A 17,630-nucleotide genomic window follows, 5' to 3' on the forward strand; every position below is an offset into this window, starting at 1 on the left:
TCTATAGATAAGTGCATTAAAGAGGTTTGACACGACAGATTTTGGTTATAAAGTAAAGAAACACAAAGATCTTACAAAATTTGCTTCTTTTAAAGTATAATTTTGCATCTTCTTCACACATTTTGACATAATTCTACAAGCCCTTGTGGTTTCTTCAAAACTTCTGCTCTTCTCGGGATTTCTTAATTGTTTTTTTGTTCGCTTGTTTTAAACCCAGTGTATCTTCCGCAATTTATTGGCAACATTTGCATCTGTTCCATCCCGTGGATTTTTTTAACTGATTAATATTCGCCGACTCTGCTGTGTGCAGCCCGGCACCGACAGCGTTAAGTGCCGCATAACGGGGCGGCTCCGGTCCCCACCCCGCACACACCGAACTCGTTTGCATATCGGGCGGGAAGCGGCGGCGCTCCGCTGCTGAGGCCGGTCCAAAACCCCACCCACAAAACGCCGCACTGGCGGGAAAAAAGCCGGCTCCGGCGCTCGACTCCCCGACAATGGAGAGAGGCTCACACACACCGTGCGTTCACTGCAGCGAGCATGTACTGCAAAGCGTTACACGGTCAAGCATTCGCATGCCAACACACACCAGGTGTTTAGGTTTGTTCGTCTTACAAGCTGGAAAAATGGCAGGGAGTGTGTGAACCTGCAGGATTTATTTCTCCCTGCAGCCACGATACAAAAAGGGTTAACAGCTCTTTTTTTTTTTTTCTTTTGCTTTCCTAAAATAAGCTCCCCGCCTCCAGTACGTGACAATTAAATGCGCGGCCGAGCGCTTAACTCCACCAAACTGCCGCCCTGGGAAAAGAGTTCAGCGGGTTGCTGGAAAACACAGGGAAGCATATCACTGGCTCTGAATCTGGGAGGGTTTGGAAAGTAGCAAGTACAGGAAAGAGAGAGGGAGAGAGAGAGAGAGCGGGCAGCCCCCGCGTTACATAACGAGCCGGGAAAAGAGGCAGAGCGACTGTAAGAAGCCGACGCTCCCACACTCTGCACCTTAAAGGGCCTTTCATTCACATCGCGGCCCTCCCATCTGCTGCACCTTCATGTACAGAAAGTGGCTGCAGGAGCCAGACAGCATGAGAAAGAGAGAGAGAGAGAGAGAGAGAGAGGAGCTGCATGAACTCACTGAACCTCCATCCTATAGACAGACATGAATAAATGATGCTTTGCGCCTGGTTCCGACACATACATCACACCGGATTGTTACAGAACCCCGGCTCAATCGTGCCGCAGCGGCGCGCTCAATAGAGGTGGGCGGGGTCTATCAAAAATATCGAATCGTTAGTAGTATCAAGGAAATTTTCATTCTTTTTTCTATTGTAATAGATGAACTACTTCAAAAAGATTTTGTCTTGATTTGCTGTCACGTTATATATATTTTTGCATTTTATTTAGGAACAAAATGGACACAAATTTGTTTTGCGTTACTATTTGGTTTTCCCATTTATCATGTTATTAAAATATTTTGTTTATAGACTTCATCCAAATTCTAGCCTAGGTCTTAACAAAAATAATTAAAAGGAAAAGCCGCCAAAAAAACAAAACAAAACAAAAAAAACACGCCTAGAGGTCAGAAGTTTGAAGACTTCTCAAACATAAATTATGGAAAGTACCTGTGTCGGTGATACCGTCTCTGTGTTTACCAGGTATTTGATCAATACCAATATGTGCAGAATCTAACACTAACACTTGTCACACAGATTTTGGAGAGCAAAAGTTATCAAAGAATTGTCGCTGCGTCAAAGCCTGTGGGCGTGGCCAAGTCTCAAAATCTGACCATTCACTCTCAGTGTGTGTGAGGAAGTGGGTAAAAGTATCCATATTCTTCACACACTTTAAACTTCATTGTATTTTATAAGGACTTGACAAAATCACACTAATATTTTCAAACAAAATGTTAAAATTTACCCATCTCTACTCTGATACTCCAAAATGAAAAAGTGGAACTAGTTGCCTCAGTTATCCCCTAATGAGGTGATATTAGTCTAGAAGTGACACCTTCCAGGATTGAGGCACTCAGGTCCTCCATCTAGAGGTATTTACGTTTTTCCTGTGTTGTAGATTCTATCTTTTTCTCCATCTCTTTTAGCCTACTTTTGAATCTGCTGACACACACACACGCCACAGCTTACACAACCATGTTTATGTATGACTGATGCCAGTCATACATAAACAGACTGAAACTGATTAGACAACCCTTGGAGGGTACAGATTGCAGAAAAGAATAAAAAGCTAAACATGTTTCTTTGCCTCTCTCGGTTTGCTCAGTGTGGCCCAGCGCTGGACGGTGAGTGTAACTCTATCTGTTCCATTTGTATGACTTGTATGGCTTGTAACATTTGATCATTTTTTTGGCATCAAAGCCTGCTTTTATATACAACCAAGTCTCATTGTTTCGCAAGGTAATTTACACTTAGGGTTCTAGTCGGGTCCTGAAACTGGTTAACAGACCTGGTGGAGCACAAAGACAAAAATGAATGGACTCCAACACCTGTCAGTGTTTAATCCCGTCTCTCTCTTTGGTTGAGACTTTACTCCAACATGCACTTTCTGTCGTCGTATAGATTTGAAAGCTGACTCAGCGCTCATCTGCTTGAAGCCACTAAATGAGCTAATATGGCAAAAAAAACATTTTACTTTTCTTTCACATAGAACGCACTCCTGGTACTCTGTGATTTTTTTTTTTTTACATACTTTGTGTTCCAGTCGATCGAGAAAGATGGCTGCAGAAACCGAGTCGAGTCGCTTTCTGCTGGAGATATCTTCCTGTTGGAGGGACGTTTTTCCACTGTCGCTGTTATGTATGTGATAAAAAAATACATTATTCAATGGCACTATTTTGTGTACTATGTGGAAGAATATCAAATGTGGTATCAGCGCATTGATCTCACTATGTTCTTGGGAAAAATGTTTCGTAAACTAAGTCACGTTCCACTGAGGTTCTGTTGAGTTCATATAGTTAAGTTATGAGAAGAAGCATAACAGTCGCTATGTGTTTGTCCAACAGGACTGGGTTTCTTTAAATGGAAAACTTTAAGCTTATTTGAATGAAAACATAACCTTGACGCAACTGTTTGATAACTCGAATCAATTTAGAATGTATGGAAGTGAATAACGAAGATGTATGACAAAAAATACCGACAAATATATGAAACCTTTGATTGCAATGTAATCAAAAGATACGTTACAACTTCAAGGAACTGCACACCCGAGTGTTTCGAATTGAACTGGTAAAACCAGGAAAGATACCACAGCTCACACACACACACACACACACACACACACACACACACACACACACACACACACACACACACACACACACACACACACACACTGCACAATAATACTGCAGGAACAAAGCCTTTTAAGAGTCAGAGTCACACCTGGCAGTGTTATGTTTCTCACTCGGGTTACGCAACCTTTGAGCCATCGTCGTCTGCAGACGGCAAAACACTGACCCCGACCCGCAGGAAGTTGGCGCGCAAACACCTGAGGAACTTTAAAGATAGGTGGGGGTTAAGGGGATAGTAAAATAAATTTTTTTTAAAAATCAGGTCATAGATCGAAATGAGCTCTGTGGTCAGGGTGACACCCAACCTTTAGATTCTTAAATGTTTTGTAGCTCCCAAAACATTCTCAGCCAGGTCCTTCACGCTCCACACACACAGATTACAGGACCCTGTGGTGTCTAGTGTTTTGCCATTCACAAACATTTTAGCCTTCATCTGTAAACACGCCGTGCGCTATCCGAGTTTTCCACAAAGTCTTTGGCTACAGCTGCGCCTCAGTCTGGTTAGCTGCCTGCTTTAGGTGCGTGAGGAGGTGTTGTTTTTTTTTTTTTCTTTTTTGTCTAGCCAGGACCAGATGGCAGGGAATGTTTAGTCAAATGGGATTAGAGATTAGGATTAAGTGGACTTTAAATTACTCAGACGCACAGTCACTGGATGACACACTACTACGCCGCAGCTACGAGTTGAAGAGGAGAACAACACGTCAATTTTTTAAAAACTCCTCCGGTGTAAAAGTGGTGAAAACTTAGCAAGACGAAAAATGTAACGTTGCATAAAATGCAACATTATGAAATATACCGCTAAACATTGCAGGGAAAAAATAGATTTATATTCAAGGAGAAAAAGTTAAAGACTGTACTTATACTTTAACCATAAGAATCCTGACTATTCACTTCTTTATGTCAAACAAGGACGAATCAGAAATCCTATTAGTCGATACAAAAAGAGAAACAAGGACCAATCACCTCGGGGAAAAACAAAGTCACTGGGTTAAAGGGTTAAATAAGGTCACAAGTGGCTGTTTCCCATTCACATCTGAGGAAATAAAAGTTGCAAAACAGCATTTTTTTGTTTTCCATTTCCATCTCTCAGACACTAAAATAAGGTAATTTGGATTTGAAGAGATGAAGAAAAACAATGGATTTCTTTTAAACAGACCAGTTCATTGTAGACCCAGTCAGATGTTTGGACACTCAGTTTGGAAAACAAATAATCAGCTTTGAACGTTTTTGATGATTCTTATGAAAGCACCGTACAAAACAGAATCGTTTTATTTACTTTACATTATGTTTAGAGCTCCTCATTGCACTTTCGAAACCATTTGAAAGGTTTAGTGCAGTTTATTTCTACATGTTTGACCGAGGTAGTCAACCTATTGTTTCTGTCCGTTTCAGTTTCTTTCTTTATTTTTACAATGGCTGCTATTCTTCTAATTGCACCGAGTGAATAAATTAAAGCTGTTTTCACGAGTTTGACCTAGCTTGAGATGTTGTCAGTGCATCTAGGTGTGGCGTTCTGGTGCAGAGTAATCAAATACATTTATAATTCAGTACATTTATGTCTGTGTTTAAAAAAAAACATTTTAAATCATTCAGCATTGTTTTTCTGCATCGGCTCGGTGTCGGTCGGTGCGAACCCTCAGATATCGGAATCGGTATTGAAAGTGAAAAAGGTGGATCGGCCCGTCCCTACACCCTACATGCCAATTGGTGCGGTGCTGTTGGGTTATTGTGTCTGTTCTTGGGGCCTATTCCAACCACACCCAAGCAGTTGACACACTGTTTCTCATCTTTTAATGTAAGCTAGTACATTGAAAAATGTGCGTTACATAGGTCTAACCCAGAGGAAATGAAGGAAATTCTCTGGGATGTTAAGGTCCTGTCGTTTCTTTAAAGAATGTCAGGCGGTTTTGATAGAACTGGTTCTGAATATTGAGCGCTTATTGGGATCAAAGGTGTGGAACTGCTATCGTTCCACAGCGTCAGGACAAACGCCTCAGTTTTACCACAAACTTTTGTTTTACTTAGTTATTCATTTATAACAACAAGCCAAAAGGGGTCCAACACATCAGCTTACAAGGAGATCTGTCACAGAAAGCAATAAATCAGTTAATCCCATAATAAATTAAAACAAACTCGCCAACTTTTGCTTGCATAATTTATTTTTTCTCTTTTCTCTCTGGATGCTAAAAATCTTCATTCTGGTGCTTTGGTTTTAATTAGACCCTGTTAAGAAGGACAGAGACTTCCATTATTTGTTGTTTTGGTTACTTACTTTGGATATTTAAAATGTCTTCCAGTTCAAGTACTAAAGACTCATTAAAATTTGAAGTTTAATGATCTTTAAGAATGTGTTTTTGCGTTGTTTTTCCATTACCATTACATTACTTGAAAATGGTCTCAAAACAACAATATTATCGTTTATCGCGATAACGTCTTGGACAGCTTATCGTCCAACACAATTTGTCTTCTTAAAAGGCCTAATCATACGGTTAAAACATCCGTTTCAAACACGGCTACACTGCGTCTTCTTAAACTTTGTGTGTAGATATCTGGTTTCGACAGCACAAAGGTCAGAGAGCACGCTACACAAGCCGGGCCGCGGCTCCCCTGCGCGTGGCCTCAGACGCAGGAACATTTACATTTACAGCCTCGGTTCAGTGGGACGGGGCCGCGAGCCGAGGATGGAAAACCCGAGCGGAAACAGGACGAGCGGTTGTGCAGTGAGTGCAGGTAAACACACACACGAACACGCCCACACACGCAGGTGAGACCTGCGTGGAAACACTGAAGAAGTCTGCAGAGAATGTCTTAGGATTTGCTCGGAGTTGAACCCCCCTGTGTGCGTGTGTGTAGACAATCCACAGCCGCTAATTAGCCTCGTGACCCCGGAGGTCGTGGTGCATCTGCACTTCTGTGAACTCGTGTGCAAAGTTCAACGGCTCCTGGCGTCTCTGAATCGGTGGAGCACCTCCAGCAGCGCCTGGAGGAACTCCAGATAAGAGCACAAAATTAAAAAAAAAACCAACAAGAACTGTTCTCTTCATTCAAACTGAAACATTTCATTGTTTCTCCATTGGTAATAATGGGGTGAAAACATGGGAAACTAAAGAAGGAAGGAGTTTTACCTCACAAAACGCATGGGGAGGAAAAACAGATGATCCAAACATAGAGCGGGTTATGAAAACCAGACACCAGTTGCATTCTGACCTCTGCTCCCATACTGTATAGCGAGCTCCCAGTAAGCTTGACCCAGTTTGGAAGGAGAGAATGTGGGACACACTTCCACCTATTATGCGGCTGAACCGTATTTTTAGCCGTGGAGATGAGGTCAAACTGCAGGAGCAAACCAAACCAAACAAAACAAGTGTTTTAATACCGTCAGTTTGAAAAAGTGGCAGAGCGGCAGATGGAGGGGGAACGACCAAAAAAGGCGTTTTGGAGCAACGCCAAGATGTTGTGTTAGCGCCTAGGCAGAGACCAAAAGGTTTGAAAAGGCTTCAACTTGCTGCTGGACAAACAGACAGGAAGATTTTTTTAAAAAGCCTGAAGCCAGCCAGTAATTAAAACGCACACGAAAGAAAAGAAAAAAGGTCCAACAATAAGCCGGCAACAGGCAAACAAAGGACAATACCTTTTAGCGTTTGAGCTCGTCACTGGGAGATCAAATGACGGAAAGGAAACACCACTGGTGGAGTCGAGTGGAAAACTTGGAAATTCTCAGAGCCTTAGGAAAGACTTCATAACGATTTTTAAGCCACACCATTTTATTCCGATCCTGGTTGAATTTGACAGAGCAACACAAAGGAGTGCAAAACTGTGAAGTGGAAGAAAGGCGGCTTTATACATTAAAAATAAAACACTAATGCCCACAGCATGATGCTGCCACCACCGAATTTGACAGAGGGTGTGGTGTTTTCAGCAGGGTGATGTGCATTGTTCGTTTTATGTCACACATGCAGGTCAAAAAGGTCAACTCTGATCTTGCCCAACACCTTCTTCTTGCCATGTGTCCTCCCTGGTTTTTATCCAACAATAGCGTCGTTATTCCCACTTTTTTAAAATCAAGACAGATATTATTTGCCATGTACAACTGACACGATTCCTGCCAACATATTTATTTATCTTACAACTCCTACAGTTACCAAGAACTTTTTCTCTGATTGCTGCTCCTCTCAGCGGTCGCGTCTTGGTAACCTAAGGCACAAATCCTAAATATTATCTCCGCTAAAGGCTAAAGTGCTGCACCGACGCAGTATTTGGTGGAAGCTAATGCTAAACCAGTGGAGCGGATTAGCAAAACAGAATTCTTTACAGTTGCTAACCAAAATTTCCAACAGAAGTTGAATTTTATTTATATAAAACCAAAGCCAAAATACTAGCAATTTAGAATTTAACCCGGCAAAATTATTTCAGGACAAGCTAAGAGCGCTACGCGTTTTCAAAGCTAGCAAAAATGTGAAAGCCCTGAACAAAAAATTAGATAAGCTATTAGCACATTAGTAGAAATGTGCTCAGTGCTGTTGGTAGCACATTTTAACTTCTCTACAGGTTTCACAATGATCTCCTAATATAACTTTAGTTTACTGAAGTTAAAGCCTGAAATGCAGTTTATCGGGAAACCGACTGCAGCAATAAGAAAATAAATAAATATTATAGCACTTCCTATGAGGCCTTTTCTTCAAAAAATATAGAACTAAACAGTTCTTATTCAAAATATAAAAAAGAATTAAACGTGCAACAAAACCGGATTTCTTTAAAGATTTGCTTTGTGCGCAATTCTACAAGATCGTGTAGAATTCTGAAAAACGGCGACATGACGCAAAATATGCGAGTCAGAAGAGCTCAGAGGATCTGGAAGCCTGAGTTGAGGCAGACGTGAATCGGAGAGCTTTCATCGTATCCCAGGAACGTCTGTGTGCTCCGTCCTCGATTCTTTGGAAGAAGCCTGAGGGGTTTCAGTGCCGTCCAGTACTTCATGAGCAGCTTGTGCAGTGGTGCTCTGGGGCGGGTCACTTCCTGGATCGGACTTCCTCTTCTTCCTTACATGATAGTGATGCTTTTTGGATTTCAGGTGAGCTGCAGGTACAAAGAAGAAAAAAAAAAAAAAAGGGACCAAACTCAGAGATTGGTTTCTTTGTTACTTTTTTACTGCCTGTTATAAAACAACATGCTTCACAATTACAAAGATGGACAAATAAACGGAGGCGGCGTAGCATCCTCACCTGACCACTCCACGTCTCCGATTATGATTTTGTCACACGCGTCACAGGTGTGGTGGCTGCGTTTGTTTCTCCGCTGCCCCTGCAGTCTGATAGGGGGGAAAGCCGGCTCCTCACCCTGTCACCGGAGAAACGAGGAGAGCCGATGTTGCTAAACGATGTTCGAACAGGAAACAAGGAGAGCTAAAGTCCTTCCTTTATAAACTAGAACCACAACAAGAAAAAAACCCTATTAAGTAAATTATCAACAAGTCATATAAAAACACAGAGGAAGCAGGCTAACATTAGCATGCTAATTCTGCAAACTGATTTGAGATACTTGTGTACTGACAATGTTTTAGACTCGGCTAATCTGTTAGACATAAACAACAGAGGCTTTAAAAACGTTTTGATTTAACATTCACAGTATTTTAAAGTTGCATATTTTTCGTTTATCTTCCTTCGTACTTACGACATACTGTACGTCGAAGGACAAAAAAGAAAAGAAGTAAATATTACAATTGGCTGCTGTGTCTCTCAGTATCCCAAAGTTTTATCTTTACTGTTTTTATATGAAAATTTATTTTATCTATATCTTTCATACCAGTGTGTAAAGAAAAGCACGAAATTTGTTTGTTGGGGCGTGAAATAAAATCCTCCTCATTTGCAATTCTCCGTTAAGTTACAAGTACATTTTATAGAAAAGACTGGAATTGTTTGACCTCATCTAAAAATCTGAGTTGCTTTGCTTTTTTAAACATCTACGGTCGTATTCCATAAATTTGAATACACGTCCAGATGAGTGTCATTTTTCAAACCCAAAGTACCTTTTCAAAATAACAACCTTTAAGCAGGTATTAAACATACTTTTCATTCAAAACCGCATTTCTGATTTCAAAAATAGTTGTTTTTTTTATTGATCCGATGTCATATTTTAACTTTAAATGTTATATTTTCATCTAATGTACGTGTTAAAACATGATAATCACCAGAAATGAATGCTTTCTAACAACCACCCGTGTGAATTTAATCTATTTCGCGTGTTTCGCTTGATAAAATTCCGAAAATAAATGGAAAACCCAATCTGGAGAGGAAAGCAGAACGAGGGAAGAAAGTTCCAAAGGAATAAACAAAATTGGAGTACAGAAAAGTTCCAAAATGTGGTTAAAAGAAGGAATAAACGTAAAGAAAAGCAACAAAAAAAAAAGAGAACAAAGTAAGCAATAACTAACGAAGGAGAGTCAGGAGGACTGTTGAACCCGGCTGACCCCCAGGCAGCCGGCCCCACCTTGCTGAGACTGTCCAGGATCTGCAGTGCAGGCTTCAGCACCGACTCCTCCCATCTGGACACGTCAGTCACATCCAGGCTGTACACAGCCGGGACGCTGTCGCCTGGTCCTACACACACACACACACACACACACACACACACACACACACAAACCATCACTGAACTTTTTAACAACACATTTAGCTGATCATGTGAAACGATTTGCTCTCCCTCGTCGGGTTAACGACGGCACTGCTTTTAAATCTCGGTGTCGGCCTCTCTGTGGAGCGCGGGCGTGCCGATCGATTTCACACTCCAGGCGTCGTGAAACTGAACGCGATAAATTCAATCCATCGGAGCCCGTGACCCGCTCCGGCTGATTCTGAGCGGACCAAACAGGCTCCGGCTGGTTTGACCGAAAGAAGATGACGGGCAGAGGGATGGTGGGTGGGTGGGGGGAGGGGAGGAGCCGCAGCCGCACCCCGAAGCTCCGTCAACCTGCTGACTCACAGAAGCTCGATAATGTCTTCCTCTCCTTCCTCCTCCCATCATCCTCCTGCGCAGCATCCCTTCCCGTTGCCATCAGTCTCGTTTCGGCTTTCAGTCACTCCCTCGCTCTCTGACAGTTTCCTGCCCCCCCCGTGAGTGTTGGGGTGTGTGTGTGTGTGTGTGTGTGTTCGTTTTGCACCAGTCAGCAGTGTCTGGGCCAGGCCTTCGCTTTAAAGCGTCCCTGCCCTCCACCGAGTCAGGACGGGCTGATCCAACGCCAGCATGCAGCCTGTTACAAACAAAAACTTTGACAGATTTTAGCCTCAAATGTTGATTGTGTCTCGTATTTAGCTCCATACGTTTTCACTTTCCAGGCGACAGACTGAACAGATGCTGCTCACTGGTCATTTAGGGGTAAAGGGGTCCGAGTACAAATCCTATGCTTTAAAAACCGTGAAGCATTTTTTTCTCCACCTTTCTTAACGAGGTGGAGAAAAAAACATTTTGCAGCTTTTGTTAGATGGAGGTTGTTTTACACAGAAAATAAAGGCGTTTTTGCACATTAAACAAAAGCAAAAACAAAACAAAAAAACCCAGAGTGAAAGCAGTAAATCTCTGCTTGTCTGTTTTGGTTTGTTGCGTCACTCAGATAAGCAGTAACCAGGGCCGGATGTATAAGGCTGAGGGCCCCTGGGCTAGAGCCGGTTTGGTGCCCTATGCGCAACAGAGGAGTTCTTCCACTAATAGAAAATGACACTAAGAGGTAGTCCTATGCATAAGCAGGTATGCAGAGTCTCCCCCTAATTTCTTTTTTTTTTTTTAATTTTCAAGTACTTGAATACAGTAGTGTTGACATTCATAAAAATCCCAAAAGATTAATACAATTCACCCGATGTGGGCTTATGAGTTTTATATAAGGCACAACGCAAAAACATGCATTAATGAAAAATAGAAGTCTTCACAGCCCCCCGCCCCCAAAACTGAGCTGCTGCCCCTTTAAGCTCTTTTTAACGTCTGGACCGGGTGGCAACCAAGTGGGTAAGTCTGGAGACAAAGTAGGCGTTTCCTAAAAGCCGCAACTGATTGGACAAAATCAGTGACCGTCATTTGACTTGTTCTTTTTTAAAAATTATTGCAAGCTTACTTTTAATTTGTTAATTTAGTTTAATAGAGAAACTGAAAGTTGCAGTTGTAACCCAGTGTATCAGAAAACCTATTAGCCATTTAGACATAATAGCAGCAGGCAGATTGTGCTAGCCGACCCGACATTAGCGGCGTTTACATAACTCCTCTTGACAGAGAACATTTTGCTACATTTCAGAATAAGAGCATCAACATAAATAATACTGTTTTAATAACTGATACTAGTTAGATTAGATATTTAAAAGATGTTTATAAAGTAGGGAGGGCTAAATGTCGATACCTGCCCATTACGTTAAAAACAAAATCTGTTTCGGTTGCTGAAATAATGTGAAATAGACATAGGTTGTTAAAAACAAATAATAAAGAAAGAAAAATAAAATTATCATTAAAAAAAAAACTAATATAAACCCTTAACTTCCTATTTTCTTGTTGGACGTTTTGAAACAGCCAGTGATGGCATAGTTACTTTGTTAGCCCTGTGGAAATGCCCACTTCCAGTCTGAAGAGAAACGATAGAATTTGGCACATTACAGCGAAAAACTTCTTTCTGTCAACAACACCAAGCTTGTTGAAACAGTGGGGTGTTGTTAAAATCACTTATTTGAAACGCATGTGGAAAGTCTGAATATAGTTTCGCTTGCTCAGATTTGGAGGCTTTCTGGCACCAAGACGTCATTAAACTCGCCACTTAGACGAGATACTGGAGAGGAAAGGCAACACTTTCTCCCATTTTCAAAGTACAAAACGTCATTCAGCTCCTGCTGGTCCCAAACCTTTGGCAGGTACTTCAAAATCTGCCTTCTTGTTATTTTCACTCTTCAGTACCTGGGGTGGCTAAAGCCGAATCAATTGAAGACTTGAATGTGGATAGATTAGAGCCAAGAGCGATTACTTTTTCATTTTAATCATGCTTATTTAGTCCGTTTCTGGCTTTTAGCTGCCAGTGAACCCCTTCTTCTTAGCTATTCCTCACTAATTTGTACAGCTTTTGTCCAACTGCTGTAGGCATAAATGAAATGAGTTGGCTCCAAGTGGGTTTGCAAATCAGCACAACAATAGTGGACCCAATCAGAACCGTCAGGTTTCCGATTCGAGGCTGGATGCTAACTCGCCCCCCCCTTTAAAAACGGCTCGTTATTTTAAAATAACCAACCAGGAAGATCTCAAGCTCAGCTTCAGCTGTCCAGAAGCTGTTTGTTGGACTACAAACCTTTAATGACACCACTTGAAACTTTTTTTTTTTTAAATCGCAAACTTTGAACATCTCGCGCAGGAACGAAAATGGAAAGTGTAGCACAGAGCATGACAACGACCAAGAAGATGGAGGTTCACCCTCCAACAACCCTGAACACGCAGACATACAATATGGAGTGGCTACGGCCCAGTTAAAGTCAAAATCTGAAGCTGTATCGCGTTAGAAAAAGTTTATGGAAATGGCAGAATTCAAAATAGCTTCCCCAGTTTCACAAAAAAAGTTTTTACACTTGCTTGACGTGTTGTTGTTTTATTTCCCCCCCCAAAAAAGAGTTAAAGTGCTAAAGGTAAGATGGAAACACATTCGCCGAATAAGTTCTGACATAGCGAACGTTTACCTCACTGATAGACTGTTTGCGCTGTTATAATCATTAGAATAGCATTTTTTTCTCTATGTCTCCAAACAGCATATAGCATTGCCAATGTAAGTTGACATGTCTGAACAACTTGCCAAACAGAGACGCATTCCTAAAAAATGTTCTGTTTTTCAGAGAGTTTCCAGGATGCGAGTTTCAGAGATATTAGCTTCAGAGATGCTAGTTTCAGGGATGCTAGTTTGCAACCTCAACTTCCTGTTTACCACAGCCTTGCGTAGCGTCAACATCTGATGAAATTACGCTGACCTGGCTGATTTGCTCCGCCCTTACAGATTGGGAACATTGTTACCGATATTCAATCTAGATTTTATTGTAATATTGGGACTGATACAGATATTACTATCGGATCGGTGCATCTCGACTAAGAAATTGCCATAGTGACCTGTTGGGATTGATGCCTAATTTTTTCTGGGTTTCTTTTCCCCAAATTGTGCACAAACTTCCCATTATTTAGAAGTCTGGAGACGTATGAGAGAAAGCCTTCACATTTAGTCAGACTGTCCTTCAGTGGGACGTATTGACCCAACACCGCATGTCCTTGCAAGTCAGATCTTTCGAAAGACAGAACAGAGGGGTGTATTTATTTGTCTCCCGAGCTCAAATATGATCAGTCCTTCGGCAGACTGGCCGGCCCCACCTTTAAGCAGATTCTCATGCAAATGAATCCCATTAACCTTTAAAGTACTGTTTGCCAACTCAATTATGGCCTAATCCTTTTCACACAGACTCAAGTGTGAATTGGAGGGCAGCAGACAGCATCCTGACTGATGCTTGCAGCTCTACTGGGAACCGTCTGGGCCTCCATTACTACAGAGGACCACAAGGCTGCCTAATTTGACCGACTGAAAAGAAAAAAAAAAAAGGAAACAGTACCTCGGCTTCACAAGAACAGGAAACGTGCATCCAGAAACGGTTTTAGTATTTTAACCACCTCCCGTTTGAATTTGCATACGGCGTGTTTGATAAGCAGTCGAGCGTTTGAACATGCGGTGTGGCTCGCTCTTTTTCAGGTCGGGGCAAGCGGTGCGCGTTTAACTAGCCGACGAAGGGCGTGAAAGCAGAATAAACAGATTGTAAAATGGCAACAACTCTCTCTGCACCTGCCTCATTTAGTTGCACAGCGAGAGCTTTTCTGGGTTTATTCACTCCTCACGCTCTGGCCTCCGTTTGAGTGTGTCGATTTTTTTTTTTTTAACCACAATTGGGGTTAATCAGAACTGTGCCGTTTACTTGTTCACCGCGTTTCCGTCTATGTGAGAGTCGCACAGGAAAAGGCCAGGTCTGAGATTCTCGTTCCCTACAACGCAAGAATCCGGGTACAGGCGGCATTTTTAAAGTTTTTTTTTATTTCAACAAAACGTAACATAAGTTCTTAAATGTATAACATAATGTCAACAGTTTGCTGCTAAGATGCTGTAACAAATGTGAACAGAGTAGCATACCGATGAATACCGCTGCAACGCAACCAATCAACAGTTGCGTCTTAATAAATTCAGCATGTTATTCTAAAGTGATTTTACAAACCCAATTCAACAAATAAAACTGTTATGATCTATATCACACTCTACAAGGACAGAAAGTTGTTCTACTCCATGTACATAAGTGGAAAGTTGAGTGGAAGGCTGCACTGACGTGATAAGTTTCAGTAGCCTGGCATCTCTTTACTTCAAATCTTTACCTATTCAATATTTCATTAGAATTAATTGACTTTTGATGCACAGACTTCAGCTAAAACTAAATCCACACCTGCTACATTTAAATATAGTTTTAGTACTTATGACACAGAATATTGTACCAATTGATCAAACTTCTCTTATTTTTCTATATTTTAGAAAATGTTCAAATTTCTCTCATTTTGTGGATTTTCGGGCCAAATCAAAATTGGTTTATTTTGCAAAACTGCAATGGAAAAACTTTTTCCCCCCCTGCAACACACGAGTCACACGACAAGCAGACGGATGCTGGCACAAACCACGAAGACGACAACAGGAAGTAGTTGGATGATCGTGGCGCAGTATGTTTCCTAACCACTTATCGCGAGAAGAAACTTATTCACACGTGATTTTAATTGCGCGTAGAGATTTTTTTTTTTCTTCCCGTATTTGCGGAATATGGACAAAATTTTGCGCACTTTTGTAACGGAAACACAGTTACTGAGAGCTGACTCCGATGATGTAAGGCAGAGCCTTGAGAGTCATAATGATAATCTCTTCGCTTTGTGTCTTTATCTCTCCGAACACAACCACTCATCCCATAGTTGCCCTTGGCATCCACCAGCCTCTGGGGCAGGGCAGGGCGAAGCGGCGGTAAATGAGACGGTGGACGCAGCGAGGTGCAGGTGCTGGTCAGGAACCCCTGTCCCCTCGTCCTCCGTTCTCGTGAAATCCAAAACTTTTAATCCCCCTCCTTTGTCAGGCGACGACCGATAAGACGACGGCGAAGGGACAAACGACAAATATACCACTTCAGAGAACATTAAACTGACATTAAACTGTCTAAGCCTGACCGCAAACCCCGTCTTTAACCTGAAATCTAATTATCTAATCCTCCGTTAGACTATCCTGACTGTAAACAGATCTAGGTGTTCACACAACACGAGGAACCCTGGGCCCCACATACACACAAAGCGAAAAAGGTTCGCTTTCAGGCTCGTAAGGGGGAGATCGTTTTGCTAAAAAGACTGGGAATAATCCGCCGCTGAGCAGCTGCTTGCCAGCGCTCGAGTGTGTGTGTATTGTGTGTTGAAACAGTAGTCCACCTGTTGCAATATGCGGGCCAAGAGTCACTTGCAGCACCCGCTCTCGTGTGTGTGTGTGTGTGTGTGTGTGCGTGTGTGTGTGTGTGTGGGCGTGTGTGTGTGTGTGTGCTGCTGCTGTTAACTCGGCCCCTGGACCAGCTGGGATTCGCCGGCTGTCGCTCCAACCTGAACGCCGCCCGTACTCGCTGTTCCGCTTTCTTTCAGTTCCTCTTCCACCTTGTGTCTTCCTCAGCTCCCGCTTTAATCCGCTGTTCATAACCGACAGGAGACTTATGGAAATACATGTTCCTAAAATTAATTTAACTGTATTTTCATTTTCCACCTGTACTTGTTTTTTTTTTGTCGTTGTTGTTTTTGGTTGGATGCGATGTGGAAGAAGGTCCAGTTAGTAATCTGAGATTTCCCGTTTTCCTGGAGTATGAATTTGACAATCTATGTATATTATTTTTCAACTAAAGTTTCTGAATAACAGACTGTACTTTAAAGATTCTGCGTGAGGAGATGAATATTATCAGACTGGTCTATATTCTGTGAATTTTGTGCATGTGTCAATCTAATGTGGTAAACAAAAAGCTTTGAAAATGTTCTTTAAATATTTAATGAGCCCCAAACTGTGCGGTGTAAAACAATGCAGCATTTTAGATGGTGAACTAGACATGATGAGTCCAGATCCATCAGAAACAGAGAAATAGCCTTTTTGCTAACCCTGATAGCGACCTTTGACCGAAATGCTAACATTAGCATCTTTAGCGCTAGCTGCTACCCCGTTTTGGTTATTCTTATGGAACTTTAAAGTCATTTATGTCTTTTCTATCACTATTTCTTAGTTATATTGAGTGTCTCCTATGAAGTCTAAACCGCTGCTGTCACATGAACAGACTGGAGCCATTGGGTTTTAATTTAGGTTAGCCAAACGCTAGCTTTTGGGGTCCAGCAGAGCTGCTGTTTTTGTCACATACAGACATTTCCATGAAGACGGTGGAAAAAAAAAATCCCTTCTGAGTGAGAAGCTCAAAGGAGTTTTTATATTTTGAAACCAGTGGATGAATGCTTTATAAATATAGCTTGATTTTCAGCTTATCCCAACTACAACCAGCACTTTTTTAATTAGAAAAAACTAAACAAAAACAAACTATAATTGAGTTTGCTAATTTGTCATTTTGGCAAAATGACTAATTTTAATTGCATGTGTGTGTTATTTACCAATTGTGCCATCCAATATTTTATACATAATGGCGTTTGTCATCGCTATCTGCCTTTCCATTCACCATATAATTGAGCAATTTGACATTTAGAAAATAAATTCACTTAACAGACACAGGGCAATTTCAAAAAAATATATCTTGTCGATAGAAAGTTTTGGCGCTAGGATGAACTGGACAATGCCACTGTCATAAACCACAAAGAAGACGGCGACAGGAAGTAGCTATAAGATCATGGCGTGGCATGTTTTTTAATGACTTATCATGTGAACAAACAAATTTTTTTATTAACACTATTTTAATAGTGTTTCTTATTTAATGCTAACACCTCAAATGCAAAATAGAGGGGGAAAAGGGTCTCGACATTAGCAGAATGTTGACAAGGTTTTGTGCACATTTGCAAAGGAAACGCAGCTAAAGTCATAGCATCGGCTGAATAAAGTTATGTGGAAGGATGATGTTTAATGATAAAGAAATGGAATAAGGAAAAGCTGAAATTAGAAAAAAGAAAAGTAAAATGGTGTTCCAGAAATCTCCGGATCACTTTCAACGCACCAACCACATGGTGGTGGTGGCAGCATCATGCTTTGGGATATACCGAAACGTTAACACACAATATTCTGGGGCTCAACTCTTTTGAC

At 41.5% G+C, this 17,630-nt stretch overlaps 1 protein-coding gene across 4 annotated transcripts in view; it reads right to left on the bottom strand.

The window, feature by feature from the left end:
* Positions 1-7,042: 7,042 nt before the first annotated feature.
* Positions 7,043-17,630, bottom strand: part of trit1 (tRNA isopentenyltransferase 1) — a 40,394-nt gene continuing 29,806 nt past the window's right edge. For 2 of the 4 annotated variants that reach the window (XM_023344849.1, XM_023344848.1), the window contains exons 9-11: positions 9,785-9,894; positions 8,521-8,635; positions 7,043-8,374 (exon numbers count right to left, since the gene is read on the bottom strand). In XM_023344849.1, coding sequence (XP_023200617.1) covers positions 8,190-8,374; positions 8,521-8,635; positions 9,785-9,894 — 410 coding nt within the window. In that variant the 3' untranslated portion in view covers positions 7,043-8,189. Of the gene's footprint in view, positions 8,375-8,520; positions 8,722-9,784; positions 9,895-17,630 lie in introns of those variants that run through there. The other 2 variants (XM_023344850.1, XM_023344851.1) reach the window with 2 other exon arrangements.

Source organism: Xiphophorus maculatus, chromosome 13 (genome assembly GCF_002775205.1).
Source record: "Xiphophorus maculatus strain JP 163 A chromosome 13, X_maculatus-5.0-male, whole genome shotgun sequence".
NCBI classification, from domain to species: Eukaryota; Metazoa; Chordata; class Actinopteri; order Cyprinodontiformes; family Poeciliidae; genus Xiphophorus; species Xiphophorus maculatus.